The sequence below is a fragment of the Hibiscus syriacus genome, unplaced genomic scaffold, assembly GCF_006381635.1.
Source record: "Hibiscus syriacus cultivar Baekdansim isolate YM2019G1 unplaced genomic scaffold, ASM638163v2 tig00016563_pilon, whole genome shotgun sequence".
Classification (NCBI taxonomy): domain Eukaryota; kingdom Viridiplantae; phylum Streptophyta; class Magnoliopsida; order Malvales; family Malvaceae; genus Hibiscus; species Hibiscus syriacus.
Genome location: NW_024062387.1, coordinates 534,138 through 555,706, shown reverse-complemented (window position 1 = coordinate 555,706; position 21,569 = coordinate 534,138). Strand labels below are relative to the sequence as shown.

Genomic DNA, 21,569 nt, shown 5'->3' with positions numbered 1-21,569 from the left:
TTTTGAGACATCATATTTTTATTATTCATTTATTAATATATTATTAAAATAAGAAAGCTAAATTTAATATCTTTCAAATTGCTCTTAATTTAATCACTCCAACTTTTAAATTTAATTTTAACAGCGAGGTACCATAATGAAATAAAAAGTAAACGTTAGGGATAATTTGGAAATAAATAAAAATTTAAGTACCAAAAGAAAGCAAAACTAATAATTTATATATTAAATATATAGTTTACCCAATATAAAAAGTGATACCTTACATCTGTTTGGACATTTGAAATCTAAAACAAAAAGGTTATTTTTCATATAATGAAACTCGTTATCTCGAGGTGATGAGTTCTAATTTTTCTTAAACTAAATTCATATTAAAAAAAAAAAATCAATGAAACTCGTTACCTAACTTCAAAAGAAATAATAAAATAATAAACCTCAAATATAAAAATAATATCTCACGAAACTCATTACCGTTGTACTGTGGAAAATGTTGTATATAAAAAAAATGGTGACACCCCATTTCCCTATATAATTTTGGGGCCCATGGTAATGGGCCAAAAAAACCTTTACTCGTGAGCGGCGCAATTCTAATTTCTACTCTTTTCTTTGAACGAAATTCTATTTTCTACTTCGATCGCCTATAAATAAAATTAAAGGTAAATATATATTTTTCCACATAGAATGGTATTTTTATTTATATCGTTGAAGATGGAAATAATTTTTAGCATGCGTCTTTGATCAAGTTTAATGATTAATTTAATTTTTCTTCGTACTTATAGTAGAAAATATTTCAATTATTTTCTTACTATTTTTAAATTTTAAATCCATTAAAATGAATGCTATTGTTGCCTCAACCAAAAAATAAACAAGGCTTCTCGTTGTATGAAATTGGAAGTTCTTAACATGTCTCTACTATACATTTGATTGGCGGATATTGGATTGGCTTTTGTAAATACTTGATTTTTTTTTAAAATGGATATTGCATTTGAATAATTTAATAAATTTAAAAAGATATGATGTCAAATATGAAAATACGTTTTGTTTTCACGTATCTTAAAATACAAATATTATAAGATTTTAAAATATTAATTTTACATACCTCTCATTTTATCCATATATCAAAGAATTCGAATAACCCATTCACAATTAGATTTGAATCTTAAACGAATATTAAGATACAAATACTAAACGGAGTTGAAATTTTAAAACAATTAGGTTTGAATTTTACAAAAACCATATCCAATCCGCTACTCTCTAAAATGACTTGTTTTACTAAAATATTAATGAAATCATAAAATACATTTTATATTAATTTTTATAAAAATAAATTAAAATCATTTTTATTATTTAAGTTTAATTTGGGCTTAGACAAGCCCGATGTAAAAACACTCTTACCTGAACCCATTCTACTAGGATGGGTCGCCTGACATGTAGACAGAACTAATGACTTAAATATATCACCAAGTTATCCGAAATGAAGAATAGGCGATAACAGAGATATTAACTTAAATGGCTTGAGTCGCGAGATGCTCAATTGACATTGAATACACGAAAGTGTACAATAACTACCACTGCAATGCTTTTTGGAATAACTAGTTTCTCACTGGGAAAACTAAAACTAAGACCTGACATTCTAAAAACTACAGTTCCATTATATTATGCATTAAAAAAAGGAAAAACTTAATTCAGTGTGCGCTATCAGAAACCCAACCAGAAACCATACCCTCGTCCACAGGTTTCAGTCCCCCACATGACCTTGCAACGGATTCGAAGAGTTTTTCAATCTCGGGTGCACACCTAATGAAAGATCGATTCCAGAAGTTGTATCTTGGGTTCTGAAATACAAACACCAACATTTTCAACGCAAACTTAACAATGAAAACTAAAAATTAAAACCATACCCACGATCAATTTTTTTTTTTTTACCTTTATGAGCTCAATGAAGGTAATTAGAAGACCCCAAGGATGAGGTTTACTAACAATCAGCCGTTCCAACAAAACTCTCGTAATTTGCTCCTGGATAATTTCCTGTTGAAGGCAATAGTTTATCCTCTGACCATTTGAAATGAAATGCAATAATAATGTAATATCATGGAACAGAAATTCTTACCTGATTTGCTTCGGCAAACAAGTATAGTAAGATGAAGGAGAAGTAATGTGTATGGTTGTTTGGATATCGCAATTGGTTGGCAATTGCATTGAGAAACAGATAACGCCCCTCACTATCAAGGTCCGCTATTAGAGTCTGGAATATATCCAAGGCAGCACTAACCAAAAACACACTCATTGGAGCAGTGCTTGCTGTTGACTGTGCATGAGGTACTCTTGACTGCAATTGCTGAATGGCCTAAAAGCAATTTTCAACAAGTGCTCATTAAATGCCAGATGGAAATATTTTCAGTAGAAACAACTTATTCTATATTCTGCCTGGTTCCTATAGAAGGCTCCATAAAAAAAACCACTCATTCCAATTAAGGATGAGATTAAAAACAAAATTCCAATTAAAAACTACACATGCAATACTTAACGAACTGCAAAAAAAAAAATTGCCAAGTGAAAATAACATCTAGTGAAGCAGAAGAAACTGTAACATACCTGCATACCAACATAAAGCACTAGTGAATTGATCAATGGTACATTATAACGGGTACCGGCTGATGCTGCCTCGCTAGGTGAAAGAAGTAGTCTTTTTTTCAGTTCAGTTAGAAATGTAGATCCTCCTTGGGGCCTCATCTGAAGAAAAAATTTCAGAAGATTTTTAGCAAATTATTTGAAAGGGTTACTTCGAAAAGAGAACAATGGTTCCCCAATCTGAAAATGTAAGATAAGAAACGTTGGCCAAAGTAAACAATGAAGAAACCAATATGTTTAGGGACGGGTAAAGACAGAAGCTAATAAAGCCAAACACAATTAAAGTGCATCAAGTACCTTGAGATACTCATCTACTTCAGCCTTCATCTGTTTTGCTTTAAGAGCAGCATCAACCTCAGAGAGGATGCGAGGGGGTTCTCTGATTTCTGGAAGCAAATCAATCTGCACAGATGATTACAGAATTATTTTCATTGATTAAACAATCTGGAGGGGAAAGATCGAGCACGAAGAATTGATACCTTTAAGTTAGGAGTAGATGGATCGGGTAACCTCATATTGCGTGGAAAAGCACTAAGGATAATGTTCCGCATCTGTATGCAGCTCGGAGGAATCATATCACAAAAGGTAAAATGACAATCACACAGGAACTCGGGAAAGTCATGAAGCAGAACCAGCAGGACCCTTAGTGTGCCTTTATAGAGAAAATGAACCTAAATAGATATATTGCAACAGAGAATGAGTAGGATCAGCATAATTAACTTATAATGGACACAAATAATGAAATCAGTGTTTAGAAAGAGGCAAACCGGCCCTCCGAGCTCGGCATTCCTCAAAAAAGGCTCCAAGAACTGAAGCAAGTCTACCAGCAACCGTTGGATATAGGGCCAACCCTTCTGAGCATGCCCAATAAGCAATTTTGGCATGAAACTCCTGTGACTGACAAGCTCCAACCATGCAAAGCTAAAACAGCAGTGCAGAACAAACATAAGCAACAAGACTGACAAATAGCATCCACCAGATTGTAAAATTAATGCCAAATATTGATACTCGTAAGTTATAGCTTTTCCAACTTCAATATACTGGATGCAATTCTCAAGTTGATCTTCATTCAAATGAACTTTTAAACATTAATAAAAAGTAAGGTTTATGGGAATAGGAAAGTGCACATCTGAGTAACCATATTTTGCATAGATAGTTTCGATACACTGAATGATACATGATAAATATAACAGTAAAAGAAGTCAACTCATTCTAAGCACTTCAGCAAAACTTATCCAAGATAGTAACAATACGACCATAACTAAACCCAGCCTTCACAAAGAAAATCTTTTACTCGCAACTCTCACCTGAAGGCAGGAACTTTAAGGGGATGCAGAGCATGAAAAGCATTGGCAAAGGTTGTCAAAATCTGCAACAAACACGAGAATTAGGCTATTCAATGGCAAACATTCTTGACTAAGAAATACAAATGAATCATACCTGAAAGTTTGCACCATCAGGGACAGGGTCCAAGGAAACAAGATCTAACATCCAGTCAATAAATAATCTAAAATATGGTCTTGGATTAAAAGAAGCTTTCTTATCCTCTGCCTCTTTTTGAATAACTTTCACAGTTACAGTCAAAATCTGTTCGGCACCATCAATATTATCATTAAAATCCTAGCAAAACAACATAGATACAAATGAAAGCTAAACAATATTTACCTTGGACAAAAGAAAGAGTTTACTTAATCCCTGTTCCACTGGGCAATACTAAAGAAATCGCAAAAAAAGTCTAGTTAAAACATTTGAAAGGATAGGTACATAATGAAAAGAGATTATATTGATATAATCAAAAAATGATAAAGTAAGACCTTAAGGATTGACAGCACAAGTTTTGCATAAATATCAATGGCAAGGAAAGAGAGAGTTTGCAATTGCTGAGGTGACTGCAATGTGCCAGAACTCATGCCTTCATTAGATAGGCAATATGCAACAGAGAGTTCCTAGCGATGAAGGAAAAACAAAATATTGATTTCAGTCTCCAGTGTTCTTTGGTGAATTTAGATGTAACGAGGAAAAGGATAGGCAATGGGGAATTCACCGTGATATTACGGAAAAAGCGCTCTGTCATATCATCCCCTTTAAGCAGTCCATTTTGATGCAATTGTACAATGAAATGATTACAAGGCCCATCATTTGCTCCAGGATGCTCATATATCTGGCACCATTCTGCGAACAACATGGAAACCTACAAATATTTAGAAAGGAAGTTAACACGAAAGAACTAAGGGATATCCCACTTTTCCTTCCATGGAGTAAACAAGATAACATGTAGTAGACGGCACAGAAAAAAGGATTGCCATTAGAGAGAGAGATGACTTAAGTACGCCAATAGGGATAGTTCAGGTTTGCAGGAAGGTTTAATCGGCACTTTCATACATTGGTCACATACAACTATATGAGCTTTTAACGGGTATCTTTGTTAATTAATACAGGTAGGTTTATATATATGACACCATTTTTTTAGACAACCTTAAAATCATCCTAGAATTATCACCCCAACACTATGATATTTTTGCATTGAGATTAGTAGTGAAATCTATAATATGCACAAAGCACACTAGCAATTCCATCTTAGATCTTGAAATAAATAGTCACCTGCTCCTTGAAGCCGGCAGGGTCTGGTTCTAGTGCCTCTATATTACTATTATCTTCCCTGTTAGATGGGGCAAGACCAGGTGCCTGCTTGAAGAAAAAGATTTGATGTTAGACATAACCTTAGTATACTTGAGAATTAAATGGGAAAATATGACACCTTGTCTCTAGACTGCCTAGCCTTATCCTCCTTTCCAACAGAGACCGTGGATAAAACAGCCATACTTGATGAAGGATTTCTGGCCATCTCAATCAAATGCTGCAATGATTCAGGAGATCCAGGTTTTGAAGCAACCTGCATGTCCGTAACAAGTATATTCATACCAAAACAATAAAAAAAGTGTTTTTTGGGGTGGGGGGGAGCAAAAGAGAGAATGATGAGACAAACCTTTTCCAACGCATCAACAAGATTGTGGAATTCTGAGAGAACTCTGGATTCATCAGTAACCAAAGTTTGAAGAAGAGATATTGCAAATTCCATAGCAGCTTCTGCATATTTAACTTGATTGGATGACTTGTCTGGCAGAAATAAATTCAGTGAAGATGAAATTATTTGTATACATACTATTCCTTCCCCCATCAATAAGTTTTGCCATGTGTACGTTGTACTCCGCAAGGTTCATCAATTCACTTCGAATAAGACCAACAGTGATTTCTTTGTTGAATTTTCGCTCCTCGTCTGAATATATCACCTGTAAGAGGAAAATTGAACAACCAACACAGATTGAGAGATGATTCCAAACATATAAGCCAGCAAAGGACCTTTGCAGAATACCATAGCAATAATTAGCAAGTATTCATCACATAATCTATTTAAATAAAATCATAACAAAAGCAAGAGAATAACAACTAGAAAGACAACTTTTATAGCAGTTCTTGAATTCTCTTTACAAATAAAACAAGTTCAGAATCCACAGCAATGAAGCTAATGGGATCTCATAACCAATATTAACATGCAAACAACGCAACTTGGCTGTTTTATACACCAAGTAAAAAAAAGCCTCCTTCCAAATGCAGAACAGAGCATACCCAACTAGTAAGCTCTTTAACAGCAAGCTTGCAAACATCACGGACAACAGCCAGGATAGCAAGATGGGCACCGACATGAAGACTATTGGATGCATTCTCATATAAGCCTTTGAAAACCTGCATATGCATCAAGAAACAGAATCAGCCAAATTCACAATATAAAGCGACAAGCAAAAGATAAAAGTTAACCCAACAATTGGTAGAACACCTTTTGAGCCACAGCCAGTGCAGCCTCGTCCCTACTTACACATCTGAGTATGATCTCAGGTACCTCAGAGATCAGTCCCTAAAACAAAAATGTCAAGGGTTAAAACATTGCTCAAATAATATAACTAAACAAAAAAGAAATTTAATCATCAACTTATATAAAAAATAAAATAGTAGACTAAAGTTAAAAATACCTGGATGTCAGCTTCTCTACCATCAGTTGCCACCAAACTTTCCAACTGAAATTATTTGACAAAGAGAAACATGTTTTGACAAGACGTTATTTTTTAATAAATAGAAAGTCTCAAGTAGTAAGAGCAGAAGAATAAGATGAATTGAAACAATAGTCTAAGAGGTCTCCTCTCATATCTCTTGTGAGAAACCATGTTCCCCGTTTAATGCCAGTCTTCCTTGAGAGGAGACCCAACAATTGTAAAACAATTAAGATATTTGTAGAATGTAGATGATAGTGTGCATCAACCACAACAGGCGGATAGTGAAAATACGGAACAAATTTTCCCAGGTCCCAAAAATAACAGAACAAATAGCGCAAGAAAGAAAAATAATAGAGGAGTTTCATTCAACCTTCAGAGCAACTATCTGATATTTATCCAAAGCATCCCTTGTGCTCAGTGAAGCCTCCGATATGCTATTTCCAAGACGCTCAGTGATAGCAGATGAAGGTACTGGCTGTTGTGTAGGTCCCAATTCCTAGCAACAAATTGGTAGCATGTGTCAACAAAAATGCACGACTCTAACAGTAGAAAAATCCATCCATATGAAGTCCCTTACTTTTACAGCATCAGTGGTATCCACTGATTGTAATTCAGGGGCCATAGTTGTGGAAGGGAATGAAACATTGAGGCAATCATTTTCAGTAGTCTGCTGGGTAAGAGCAGCTCCTGTGCCAATATGGATTGAGGAAGCACTGAAATAAAAAAAATTATCAGCAAGGAAACCAGAAAGAAAAGGGAAAAAATCAAAGGGACTAAAGTTTCATTTTAAAAACCTCAAAAGAGCAGCTGATGTAGGTTCAATTGCCTCAGACGCAACATCCAATTGTCCCAAGTTCACTGGGGTAGATGCATAACCAGGAGTACCTTGCCCAGATGTTGAACCAAATGTGGCAGTAAGAACAGCATCACCAGATAAGCTTGAAGGACTGGCAGAAATAGCATGCGAACTCTGGCCAGATTGATTTTGCCAAGGAAGCCGAACAAAGTCCTAAAAGATAAAGAGGACAAACAAGCATGAAGGAGAAACTCTCAGCACCTTCTCAAAATCAAAGTAATCTTTGTTCAAATGGTTAATCAAACTACCTCATAAACTCGCTGCTGAGAGAGAGACAAGTGACCTGGTTTAGGTCGAAGAGCCTCGGGCACAACACCCACAGAACCTTGTCCGTACATGCTTGGATCAAAAAATGTGGGATCTCTATGCTTTCTTCTTAAAGCAAGTTGGGTAGCTATCTCTCCATCAATAGTTTGTATTGCCTATATATAAAAGCCGAGAGGGAAAAGTATAGAGTTAGAACCAAGAAGAATACGAGATTAGTCAAAATGCATTCACTATGCCAATTTTATAAAAGCCCGCCTTTATGCAGAACAAAAATTCATCCATGCAGACAAAACAACATGACATGCATTACTATAAAGAAGGAAGCGTAGAAACTGAAATCCGAATAAACAGTGCATCACAGAAGGTCCATGGAAACTTTAAGTACTTCATGAAAAAAGTTGTTTTTATAGGAGCATTTAGTCACTATGCACCCTACTCAAGAATCAAATCCAAGAGATTCAAAAAAAAAATCAACTTATGAACCAAGTTAGGAGCCAATCAACGAAAATTAGACCAAGCCCATTAGCGATACTTAGCATTTAGCTCAATGAAACATGTGTGCACAAAGTACTATTTACCAAAAGAAACAATCTGACCTTATCTGTAGCAGCCTGTTCAATCACTGCACAGCCAAGATCAAGGTTATCATTGGTAACAAGCTGAACAGCTTGTTCTAGAAGATCACTGCCAATACTCAATCCCTGAAGTGAACTCCTCAGATGAGTTGATATAGAGCCACGTAAAGGTTCCTAGAACACCAAAACAAGAGATGAAAATCATATGATGCAGTTGACAAGGTACAGAATAAAAGAAAATACAAGATGTTAGATAAAACCTTGCATGTGACATGTGCTAGACTTCCGGCCAAACTTGCAACCATCAAGTGTGCTGCATTATAAATCCGTGTCTCATCCGATTCCATAGCATAATCCTAAATTGAATATGATTGAATTGGTTTAAGACAGATAGTAGTCCTTGATTGTCTTGCTCAAAAAGCTAGTTTTAAGCATTCCAAAATGATTCCCAAGCATTTCAGAAAGATGCATGGATTTCCCTAAAACTTAAAGAAGAAGAATTCTAAATCATATGAACAGAGAAACTTGAAAGAAAAGATATCCAATGATTAAGAAAAGAAACAATAGCTTTATATGGATAAATGGAGAAACAAAATTGAACTCTAATAAGAACAAACACTAGAAAATAAAGAAAAGTTACATTACAAGGACACATTTATTAAAAATAAGCTAAAAGCAGTGGAGCTATTATGGAGACCAAAAAATGTTAAGCTAATTGCCTTAATGATATGTATTGAATCAAGTTAAATGTGTTTGGACTTGAATTTTATTAACTTGACCCTTCATACCTTTAAAACAAGCTCCTTTGTTGTTTGAGTTGCTATAGAAACACTGCGCTGAACAATTCCAGCTACAATCTCTTTGATAGCTCTGTCCATTGACATTGGAACTACCCTGCAGCAGATTATATGTAGAAGTAATCACCAAGGCACCAAGCAATGTATACAACAAGCAGAAAGCAATATGGAAACGGCATAAAACCTCTGGAAAGGCAAGTGCAATCCTAGAGAACTGAGCTTCTGATTGATAATAATGTGTGTCCCAATGTTAGGAATTGACGCTGACAGCTGCAAAGAATACAAGGATTAACCATCTAAACTGTTATAATACTTGACATCGAAGAATGAAAACAAAAAAAGACCGTGCCTGACTAACAGAAAAAGGTGACGGCGATGGAGTGGCTTGAAATAGCCCTTGTGCTGAAGGAAGCTGGTCAGACAAGCCTAAAGCTGCCATTTTCTCATCCTCCGTTAATGCACCAGAAGAAAGATGCAAGGGGCCAGCATACTAAAACAACACCAAGAAATAAAATATTAACACATGTAATTAACTACTAATAGCAATAGCCACACAAAAAACAGCAGCAAGCCAGCAACTACTACAAAACCAAACCTGAGATGGAAATTGTGTAGGCCCGCCAGAATTAGGTGGACTAGCAACCTCAAGGGATAAATCAGCATGATTAAGAGGAGAAACTATTCCAGATTTTTCTGCAACCATTGAGGCTTGGGATGCCCCAACATCTTTATTAGAGAAATCCGGGTTGCCCTCAAGTTCTCTTTTACGATCCTTGAGAAGACAAGTTGGTGCAATGTCCTTCATATCCACACTAAGGTTCTTGAATAAAACCTACAATGCCAAAGAGAAAAAGGCAGGAAGTTAAAAGATTATCAAACTTCTGTGAGGGAGGCCTCAATATTGAAGAAAACAAGACCTCATATTCATATGCATGCTTAAAATAAATGACAATACTTCTATGTCAAACTTGAGATTCATTTTTAAGTTTGGCATTGAGTAAATCTCAGCTAGCAACGCCAGAATGCCCATGGTCCAGGGATTTGGGGGTTGGTATGCCAGACTGTTTTGACATGGCTCAAGAATCTGCAAAATGTAACAAATTTATGAAAATACCAACTTAAGTTCAGCAGAAGAAAACACATTAATTTCATAAATAATCATACCTTTGAAGTAAATGGGATTACAGCAATCATTAACCCCTTTTCATACGCCTGGAAAAAAGCAAATATAAAAGGAAAAGTTCAAAATAACTGATGGATCATTACTAGACCAGAAGCTTAATATAAATAACTGAAACCACAGTGTGTATACTCAAATAAAAGTTTAAACTTTGGGAACAAGTACCTCTATAATCAGAGATTTGGGATCTATCTCACGAGCTCTCAGAACTTGATTCCGGCCAATTGTTAACTTCCCAAGCCAACTACCCAGATTTTTTAGCAATGACCGCTCTTCTGAGCTTGATTTAATAAGCTCTGACCCCAACAAAACCTAAAAACATATGAAATAATGAATGTTTTTTCTGTTACTTGTTCAACTATACCGCATGGATAAATGAAATGAACAATAGAAACCTTGCAGTTCTCATATGTAGCCTGGACGATCTCTTTGGTCAAAACCTTCGAATTAACTTTGTCAAGGAACTTCAAATACAAATCATGAAAATTTGGCTCAATGCTTGCTCTGAAATAAAAATAAATGAATAAATTAATTTATAGTACAAAAAAGATAAGCAAAAAATATAATGAAAACACAATTCAGTTGAACAATCAACTGCATGCCACACAGAAAGAGACATGAACATTTATGTTCTAGAAGGTATCAAGTTTGACCTTTTCATAACCATGTACTGGGCAAACCAAGGATAGTACTGTTCTTTCAATATTTCGGTGAACTCTTTCCCCTTTGCTTCAAGATTAGCAACTGAAATATTATTGATTATAAATGATATCTTGTCCTGAATCTCAGATGCAGGTGCCTGCAAATATAACAGAAAGAAAAGGAAGGATTATGAACCAAAGGAACATTTTAATGAAGCAAAATTCAACATTCCATGAGGTGGTCTGGGGTTTGTTGAGTAGATTCTTGACTTCTTGGAATGTCTCCTTTGTAGTTCCTTTGTTTGCATTCATCACAGTTTGGGATGATCTGTGGTCGGTTTGGAAGTGTAGAAATGAAACAATTTTTGAGAAAGGTAAGGTGGATAGTACATTGTTGTTCTTCCTTGTTCGTTTTAGAATTGCTTCATGGTTTTTGGCGAGATTCAAAGATGTGCAGATCCATATGGATTCCCTAGTGGGGTATTTAATACTTGCAGATTCTGTGGGAAGAAAGAAGAAGGGCTGTATTTCCTCATCGTGCTGGGTTCCTCCTCCTTCAGGGTTTGTAAAATTAAATGTAGATGGTGCGATGTCTAAGGGGTGGGATAAAGGAGGCATAGGTGGTTTGATTAGGGATCCTGAAGGTGTGTTGCTCGGTTCGTTTTCTGAGAGGATTGGGAGTGGTCCTCCTATACTTGCAGAGTTATTGGCTATCAAAAGAGGGCTGCTGTTAATGGATGAAATTGATCTAGTTCCAGTTACAAGGATTATCCTCAAATCGGATTCCCTTACTGCTCTGAAGTGGATAAAAAATCCGGCTAATACACCTATGTTTCAGTCTTTGGTGAAAGATATTGCTTCCCCAGTGGATAGTAAGGATATTATTATTAGGCATACTCTGAGAGCTGCTAATTGGGAATCGGATAAATTAGCAAAAGATGGAATAGGTTGATTATAGGTTGTGTTTTGGTTGTTCTGCCCTTCTGTGTTGATTGTACTAGTGTAGTTAGTTTGGTTTTTAAGTGTTATGTTGTAACAGAAGTTTGTTAGGAACTGGCTTTGTATTATTCCTTTATTAATAAATTCTTAGGCACTCTTTTCCTCATTCCAATGTCCTTCATGTTACTGCTGTAACATGGGGTTATGAAGGGGGGTTTTAATGAGGCCTACCCTATTTCTATAAAAAAAAAACCAACATTCCATGATCATCATTGGGTGGATTAATAGTCTGTCTTAATGGAAGGGAACTAGAACAAAGAGTTTAGCTAGTTTGGGAGTTTTAGAAGGGAGGGAAAGCGTGCAGAGGTGAACTAAATCCCTTCAGCCAATCACGTCTTTGATACCCTCCATTTGGGAGCATTTGAGAATCAAAATATTGTTGTTTAACGCTTTACACGGTCCCCTTTTCTCCTCAAATTTTATTTTAACAACAATTTAACCTAGGGTAAAAATGAAAACATCACATAAAGTCACTACTTGCTCTACCCTGTCCTCTCCAGAACAAGGAAATAGGGATGCACAGTATCCTAATTCTGCCCATTTGCTCATTCTATAGCCTGAGCCAGGTACAGAAGCATATCAATGGTCCAAAATCCAAAAATTCTTATAACCATAGCAGATTGGAATAAATAACTTATATGTCTGTGAAACATTCATCATAGCATATTCTAAATCCTTTCCTTTCCAATCAATCAGCCCAAGAAAAAACTACATATGGTTAGATAGATAACATCGTCTATGAAATATGAATTTTAATTATTTCAGTGGCATTCATTGCAGGAGTAGGAAACATAAAACAATGTTATGCATGTTGATTAAAAAGAGGAAAAACAATTTTCCAGAAACAAATTGAATTGACAACAATAGTCATTAAATACCTCTATGGGCTTCTCTCTCCTCTCAGCAGCAGCAACTAGTGTTTCAATGTTCAAAGCAGAGCCAAATCCTGTATTAAAAACAAAATATTGTTGCCTAAGCTTGTAAAGATGTCCATGTTCTATGGAAGAATGTAAATAAAACAACTCAATGAATCTATGGAAAAATATTACTAGTAGAAGTAACACTGCGAGAAGAACGAACAAAACCAGGAGAAACAGACAGCATAGACGAACCACTGACTGCACCTTGCGGCTGCAATTTTGAGAATAATATTAGTTGTAGGAAAGAAAATTCCACATACATCACAAAACAATCAAACCAAAAGGCATACTTTCTGAATTCTAGAAGCATCAGTCAAGGAAGCAACTGAAGGCTGCCCTACAGAAGATAGCAGTGGCTTCACATCATTAGATGATGCAGCAGGGGCTTTATGACGGTCATCATGAGAACTATCAAGTCTAGTGAGCTGCAGTGGAGAAGAAAGTTGTGGCCCAGGCTGAGCAATGCTAGAGCTATTTAACTGAAATAGTGACTCCAAAAATTAGAAAACAACTCAGCAATAACTCAGATAACAGAAACAAAGGATAACTCTATAACTAGAAAATTCTAACACAATGGCAAAAAGATCATCAGCAAGTTAGATTATTTACCATTTTAAACACCTTCACCAACAAATATGTTTTACTCCTTTAGTCCTTTTCCTCTTTAATTTGGCAGCACCAAATCAAAACCATCTTTCTTTCTTTCTTTTTTAATTTTTTGACATTTAAATGCATGGATCTAGAAAAGAATGATCTTCAATGCATGCTACAATGGGACAAGAATCAACTAATTGAACAGCTAAATTGTTGAATGACAGAATCTCAATATTATCATATCCTGCTGATATCATAGATGGGAGCCAACTCATGGGCAGCAAAAAATGGTAATATTTATTTATTATAGTCAAGTTAAAATTTATCAACACAACTAGTATTCAATTTCAATTCAACTATATGCAACAAAAACAAGTACGATTTACCTCCCCGTTTCCTGGGGTCACCTGAGAGGAAACCCGGTGATGAACAGAAGGATTGTTGCTCCCATCTGACTCCAAGTGACCTGATGAAATCCTGACAAGAGCTCGTTCAATGGAAGAAACAATTTCTGGATGAGTTGCACGCAGGTGAGATATCTGTAAAATATGGTTACAATATTGTGGCCACTCAATCAAACGATCCACAAACTGCTCCAAGGCCTTGGTTCCAAACAAAAACATCTGTAAATGCAGATAGACCATCCATAATTCATTAATACAACCAATTAAATAATTCCTTAACACTTTCATAGGCAAGAAACCAAAGATGAGAAACAATAGAAGACTAATGCTAAGAAATAACTAACTTTTGAATCTGTAGGTTTACGCAATGCATCTAGAACACCACGCAAGGCAATTCCAAGCGTTAGGTGAGTTACAAGTTGCTGCTTGATGGCAGAGCCTGAAAATTTCAAAAGCATGAAATAAGTTTTTTAAAAAAAAAGAGGGTGCTTGATGAATGAACCTAAAATTTATTCACAACCATGGCTTAGAAAATTGAACCAAATAAAAGGAAGTGGACACTGTAGATTAAATAACTAGTGTTTAACATAAATGGCAAACAAGACAATCAAATTATTAGCACCCACAGGGACGAACCTACGTTGTTTAGCTCAAGACACTAAATAACTAGTGTTTAGCATAAAAAGCAAACATGACAATCAAATTGTCTTTAGGTCACTAATAATTTTGAAATCATTATAATTAAGTCCTTGAACCTCCAAAAAATTGCTGGTTTAATTATTTTTTAGAACCCTTTCAGTTTTAAAATGAAATTATATCTTGATTTCCAAATTTTCTGGCTTAATTACTCTTTAAGACCCTTCAATTTTAAAATTAGTGAAATTTCCTTTAAATTTTATGGTTCATTCAGTTTTAAAGACCCTATTTGTTTCACAATTAAACAACTCCCCCACCCCCAAAAAAAAGTTCAATCCTAGCTCCATCCCTGGGCACCCATATGTTGTACTAACTTTTGAACACATTTATCCACATTGATCATGATTACATGCATCAGGATTTCACTACAAATTGTGAAAACCTTACAAATGCAATAAATATCTAAAATTGCAGGATAAACTGCGGGGATAAAAATGGTATATCAGGATTATCTTGTATAGTAACTCACCAAAGAGAACTGCAGCAATTTTGAGCTGTCTTTCGGGATACTTGGGGAAAAATTGGTACTCTTCAAATAGATTCGCAATCATGCACTCAAATATCACTTGTTCCCTGTTAATAATAAGCAGCCCATAAAACCATCATGTTTTAAACATGAAGTTTTCTTGTAAATCCATGCTTTCAAACAATGATAAATGTTAAGCATATATAGAATGTGTAATAAAGAGAAAAGTTGCTCCATTGACACAAAAAGATATCGAAAATCAACCAGATGCATGGAAACTGGGACAATCGCATGACCTATTAGGAATGCCCATAGGCAAGAATGTATACAATCAAAGCTGATAAAACTTTTCGAGCAATGAAAGCAAAAAGTAAGGTAAAGAAACAACAACATACCTTTTCACAGAAGATTCCTTGAATCGTGCTAGCATTTGAACCATAGCATCAGTGGTCAACTGTTCAGAAAACATTTGATGAAAGTAAGAGTTGGCTTCTGCCTCAATCTCATCTCCATATCCGTCAGAGGTTGAAGACTCTGTGGTCCCACCATTTTGCAACTTTGGAATAGAATCCATAATGGCCGCATGCAACCTTTCAATATCCTCGAGAAGCAGAGTAGAGCCTATCACCCCAGTATTAGCTTTAAGGATCTGCACAGGGTAAAAACAAATGAAATGCAGTTAGTGTTCAAATAAAAACACATCAGTTATGAATCACAAGAATAATCAACTAATAGAAGCAGAACCTTGATAATAGTAGAACAAGCTTCCAAATAAAGATTTGAAACAGCTGTGGCATGACGGAAAGGTTCGGCAGAAAACTCTTGTGACCCACCAAATTGTATCTCCTTCAAGAACCTTAGACACTCCTGAAAGTTGCATGAAGAATGTCAGGCAAAACATTCTTAGGACCAAATTAGCTTTAATTAGATAGGTTGCAGAAGGACACAATATTACCTCCAAAAAAACATCTTTATATATATTCAGGTTACCAATCAACCACTTCTCAAAATCGATGATCTCTTTCCTGGAAGCAAGGACTGCTAATCTAATGCCAGAAGGAAAAGTTATCATCTCCAGCACTGATGATAAAATCTGCAAAAATAAATAAGAAATAAGAGAAATTACAAAAATAAATATAACATAAAAAAAAACCTGAAGTATTTTCTAAACAGGATATCAAAACACTAATGAAGGATGCAAAAAGAGAGAAAAATGAAGAACAATGTGACATTCTCACAATGTGACGCATAAGGAAAGAAACATCAATAAAAATCCAAATTACCTTCGACTCTTGACAAACTTCCAAAATTCTAATCATGCTGTCTGGATCAGTATTCTGTACTTCTACAAATCCCCGCAAAACAAGACTAGCATTCACATTCCAAAGATGAAGTACCATACCAGCACCCAGGGAATTTTTAATTATCATTGGAAAAACTGCGGAAGTGACATCATGCTGGAGGAGATTATAAGCGGTCTGCAAGCATAGATGCAAAAATTATTAAACAAAAGTTAAACATGCAAAAAAAAATCGGACAGCATTATCACATATTGATATTGTGGACATTTACATTAACATGTGCCATCCCAAGAAGCAGAACTTCAGGGCAGTGTTTTAAGGGATAGTCAAGCATTGATCGAACAAAGCTTGTGTGACCCCTTTCAGCTAGTTGACATAGCACATCTAAGAGGTCAAGACACAGCCAGGCATGATTGTCACTTCCAAGGGGAAGCTTATGGCCATGCACTACATCTGTATAGGCCTGCAAAACTGAACATTATTCCTGCTGGAAATAGAGTGACAAGAAGAAAAGAGAAAAAAACACTTGCATAACTCTTACCAGCTTCCTCAAAGAATGGGAAAAGGTAAATACGTCTGGCAATGCTGACACAGCATATCTTAGAAAAGATAGCTGACCTTCAATATTCTTCCACACGGATCCACAAATGGCATGGAGTGGAAAGGGGTCCTGCACAAAGAATAATCAAAAAATTAAAGCAATACAAGAAGCGAGCAACTTCACATGTACTAAAAACACAATCAACAATACCTGGCATGCATGTTTATATACAGACATGAAAAAAGTGAATGCTGCCTCAGTAGGAATGTAGAACCCATCATGATCCAGGTTTTCAATAACTCGTATCCAGTTGGTATCAGGAGCCTGTATTCAGCATGCATTACAAAAATAAAGAAAATATGTTTCTTAAATAAAGCGATACTGGTAAATCCAATGGCAACAAGAACCGCAGAAAGCAAAAAATGTATTACTCACAAGTTGCTTTATAGTTTTTATAAGAACATCAATATTCCAAGAGCTCAATGAAGGCAAATCATATGTTGTGTGGCAACCAAGGACCAGGCTAAATGTTGAAAACGTGGTTTGGTTGTCCTCAAGACCAGCATAGGTGAAGACAATTGTGCCAAGTATTCTAGATATAGTTATCTCTGTCAGAGGTAAACAAAGAGATAAAATCTCTTTGCAGTGTGCAGCGTCAACAGTGCATCCATAACCCAGTTCCTTGATGATATCTGCCATACTCACTTCCTTCTCCATTTCTTCCAAAAGAGTGTCAAAATCATTTTCTCCAGATTCATTGAAGAAATCCATAGTCCTGAAGAGTAAGAAATGGGCCAAAACATGAATTATCAAAGGATGATTAAAAATGTTAACAGACAACATGACACTGAAGCTTGCATGAGTAACTGCAGGTTGAAAGGAGAAATTGAAGGAGCCTGATGCAAAAATCAACACCTTAAAAAACTCTTCTCGCGTAATTCATCTGAAAGTATCGGAGTTAAAACAAACTGTGCAGCGTCATTTGCTTGAACTAGAGATAACATCTGCATAAAGGAATCTACGTGCTTGGAAAGGGCACCAGAGCACAGGAGGAACATAACTATATTCTGACTTTGCTCAGTAGAATCAAAAGAGGCAGGATTGGAGTGCAATTCCTCAACCTGAGCCATACAGAAGTTCTTCCCTAGAAAAATGTAAAAGCTTCATTTTCAGCATTCTGATCAGCACCGTGTAAGAGCATAACTTAAGCTGATCAAGAGTAAATCCATTTAAAAGCCAAAGCACATTCAAACAACTTACCACAGATTCTTGTATCAGGGTTTTCAGAATCAGATAAAGCAAGACCAATGCCAATTTTTTCAGACATGGAAAATTGCATGGCTTTCGAGAAATTTTCCAAGAAATCCTCACTTATATCCATACTTAGCGACTGACAGAAGACAGTACAAAAATTTGGCTTGTCCATTGCGTGTCTAAAAGTTGATGCTACAACTTGCTCAAATTGCAAGTTCCTTGAATCTGCCTTATGAGAGTTCAAGCAGTCCAAGCAAGTCTGCAGCACCAGAATGCTTCCCTCAATGCCATAATCAATTAACTGCCAAGAAAAAAACAGGTCATATCAGTCACCATGTTATCCTGAAATTTGCATAAAACTGAAAATAATCAAACAAAATCCCTCATCCCAGCCTGCTAGATATCTCTTTTGACACTCTGGCAAAAAGAAACAAATCTAAGTTCACTCTTCATTGTTAGATATGCAGCAAAACTAACACAAATAGAAATTGCTTGCTTGGTTTCAAAAGATCAATAATAATTTTCTCTAACTCAACTTTCGAATCTAAATTTATATGGGAAGAAAAAAATGAGATATCAATATTGATAATAAAATTATAATCTATAAATTTAGTTTGCAACGTTAAAGAGTTTTTTTAAAAGAAAAAAAAAAGCAGAAATTCTCGTATTCGAGTAAGATTGTTATCGAGCTACCAGTATCTTAGATCTTATTCTCGCTTTAAATCCCTGTAAATATATTCCTATGGATAAGACAGCACCAATCTAACTAATCAAACTAAAAAGTGATCAAGAAATGCGTTACAACGATATCCAAACTCAATACAATTGCAAAAGCACACATTAAATCGAACGATGACTTCAGCGAAATTTTTAGGGCTTTTGGAGTGACAGGACAAATCATTAGAATTGCAACAAAAAGATATGACAATCGGCGCATCTGACTACAGAAAAATGATAAAAAAAAACCTGGCGGAGCTCTCGAGAAACTGATTCGGCGTTGGCTTCGGTCAACGACTGGAGCAGAAACCGAACGTGAGTTGAGAGCGTGGAAGAAAGGTTGAGCATGATTAGTGGAGGCGAATAACTAGGGTTTTCGGAGGAAGTCGCCAGTGGGGCAAAACGATAGGGATTAATAGTGTTCCGGTGGAGGGGCTCTCCAGATCGGGGGAGACTGGGAACCGTTTGAGAATAAATTAAAGGATCGAGAGCTGTTTGGGTGCTAAGAGTTGAACTGAAGTTTTCTATCTAATTGCCTTACGGGTGAGGCACTCCTCAGTGTGGCGTATACCACGGCACTCAGCGACAGGTTATGTATGTAATGGGCCGGGTAAGTTTAAAATATATATATCTTAAATTAATTTTCATTATATTAAAATATATTAATTTATTTTAATATATATAACCAATTTAGATTAAAATTATATTAATATTATAACGATCTGAATTTTTAGAATCGTAACGAGCAAATGACTCGGGCTCTATTCAACCCAATCTCTATGAGTTATTATTTTATTGGACTAAGGAATAGACTTTTATTTAGTTATTATTTTCATCTTCTTCTTTCTTCCTCCATTTTCAAGCTCCAAAGTTTATTATAATAGGATGAAAACTTTCTATAATCTTATTATTCGTCCAAACACATCAAACTAATCTTATTCTTCCCCTTTCCATAGCCATTCTAATGAGTTCAAAAGCTCTAAATATAATGCCATGAGCAAATTCAATTTTAGAGTTGATTTAGAAAAGTATGATTTTCCTCCATTTTTCGTACGTGTATTCAAGTTTATTTTATCATTCTATCATGAAAAATAATATTTTAACCACTATCTTATTTGAGTTTAGAAACTATAGAAGATAGATAATCCTCTAAAGATAAAGGAAACGAGAAGACGATATGGTTCTAAAAAAGATTATTTTGTTACAAAAATCGAAGTGTTGTGCACCTCACTTGATGTGTTTTTATGATTGAGCGTAATCAGTGGTGGAGCTACAGTTTGGTGAGGGTGGACACGTGTCCATCCTAAAACCTGAATTTTATTCGATTAATTATTTATTTTATTTATGATGTCCACTTGTCTATCTTGAAATTTTATTTGTACTCGTCTCATTTAAAAAAATTATGTTGTTAACATATATGTGTTCATCATGAAAAATATTTTTTAATCCGCCACTAAGTATAATGTGCTTATTTTATGACTTAACTAATGTATGGTATCTTTGTTTAAGCTTAACATGTTTTTGGTGTCTCTTTAACGATAAATGATTCGTTGATTGTTAAACATTCGTTTTAAGATCATAATAAACTAATTTGATGTGTATAAAGTGTTTGTGATTAGAGTTGAAATTTGGTGTGACTATATATATTTTTAATCTGTAAATTCTTATATAAATTCAATTTGGGTCTTAAATATGTCTTGATTTTGGATTGGGGGAGTCAATGAGTGACATCCATTGAAATGTACCACTAATGACATACATTAAAATACACCATTAATATAAATTAGGGTAAAATTTATAAATAGTCACAAATATTTTAAAATTGATGTTATTTATCATTGAATTTTAAAATTTACAAAATAGACATTAAACTTTGAACTTTGTTAGAAAACTAAAAAAACAATCGTTAAATGTTATTAAGAGGTGAATAACATACTAAATTAATGAAAAATATCTTATTTAGCCCCTCAATTATAACTAAAATTTTACTTTAATATTTTTCAACATTTTTAAGTAGTGATTCTAAAAAGTTAGAATTTTTAAAAATATATATATATGAAAATAAATTATTTATAAAATTAAAAAAAATCAAAAAATTAAGTTATCAAACAATGAAATTAATCTTTAATTAATCAAAAATTATTTTATAATTAATTATTTATTCAATTGTTGTTGTATTTTTTAAATAAAAATATAAAATATTTATAAAAAAATATTTTTTAATATTATAAAGATGTTTATTTGATTATTAAAATCAAATTAATTATTTATTTGAAATAATATTATTTTTAAATTATCTATTTAAATTTAAATGATTTTAAATTTAGGGTTAATTATATGTTTAGTATCCAACTATCACTTTGGTTCCGTACAACATTATTTAAAATTAAATAGATAATTTAAAAATAATATTATTTAAAATAAATAAATAATATGATTCTAAAAAGTACATAAATATTTTAAAATAATATTATAAATAAAATTTTTAGAATAATTTAATATATTTTAAAATATATATGAATAAAGTGAAAAAATATTATTCATAATGATATAAGTAAGTATTAAGCTTGATATAATAAAAATAAATTTGCGTTATAGTTGAATGACAAAATGTTTGATCATTAATAGTGTCACATATTGGAATTTTGTAATTATCATAAAATATTAATTTTGTGATTATACTA

The 21,569-nt window shown here is 34.5% G+C and overlaps 1 protein-coding gene across 2 annotated transcripts; it reads right to left on the bottom strand.

Annotated features, from left to right (window-relative positions):
• Positions 1 to 1,682: 1,682 nt before the first annotated feature.
• LOC120208411 (CCR4-NOT transcription complex subunit 1-like) lies at positions 1,683 to 19,423 on the bottom strand. Of its 2 annotated transcripts, none has more exons than XM_039207696.1 (51): positions 19,135 to 19,423; positions 18,175 to 18,469; positions 17,830 to 18,058; positions 17,350 to 17,689; positions 17,125 to 17,238; positions 16,915 to 17,043; positions 16,645 to 16,836; positions 16,356 to 16,550; positions 16,028 to 16,165; positions 15,817 to 15,939; positions 15,468 to 15,721; positions 15,076 to 15,179; positions 14,255 to 14,349; positions 13,893 to 14,129; positions 13,203 to 13,391; positions 13,042 to 13,123; positions 12,871 to 12,938; positions 11,006 to 11,151; positions 10,748 to 10,856; positions 10,518 to 10,664; positions 10,337 to 10,384; positions 10,128 to 10,256; positions 9,768 to 10,004; positions 9,522 to 9,662; positions 9,357 to 9,442; positions 9,164 to 9,269; positions 8,636 to 8,731; positions 8,397 to 8,549; positions 7,782 to 7,955; positions 7,472 to 7,686; positions 7,255 to 7,390; positions 7,048 to 7,173; positions 6,657 to 6,701; positions 6,464 to 6,541; positions 6,256 to 6,372; positions 5,792 to 5,918; positions 5,615 to 5,727; positions 5,387 to 5,521; positions 5,230 to 5,313; positions 4,673 to 4,819; positions 4,443 to 4,574; positions 4,294 to 4,341; positions 4,069 to 4,215; positions 3,936 to 3,997; positions 3,396 to 3,549; positions 3,108 to 3,299; positions 2,926 to 3,030; positions 2,593 to 2,730; positions 2,108 to 2,344; positions 1,924 to 2,025; positions 1,683 to 1,832 (listed from the first exon to the last, which is right to left on the bottom strand). In XM_039207696.1, the coding sequence occupies exons 1-51, from the start codon at positions 19,231 to 19,233 to the stop codon at positions 1,683 to 1,685; spliced, it is 7,245 nt and encodes a 2,414-aa protein (XP_039063627.1). In that variant the 5' UTR covers positions 19,234 to 19,423. The 2 variants fall into 2 exon arrangements, with proteins under 2 accessions (XP_039063627.1, XP_039063628.1); XM_039207697.1 differs by having other exon boundaries at positions 5,230 to 5,316; positions 5,615 to 5,715; positions 19,135 to 19,233.
• Positions 19,424 to 21,569: the final 2,146 nt, after the last annotated feature.

Excerpts from the sequence above, each read along its gene's own strand:
- LOC120208411 (XM_039207696.1), bottom strand. The coding sequence starts at position 19,233 with ATGCTCAACCTTTCTTCCACGCTCTCAACTCACGTTCGGTTTCTGCTC. Across the intron at positions 17,690-17,829 it reads CGCGAGAAGAGTTTTTTAAG|GACTATGGATTTCTTCAATG; the intron begins GTGTTGATTTTT and ends CTTACTCTTCAG. Across the intron at positions 16,551-16,644 it reads TTGGGATGGCACATGTTAAT|ACCGCTTATAATCTCCTCCA; the intron begins GTAAATGTCCAC and ends CTATGCTTGCAG.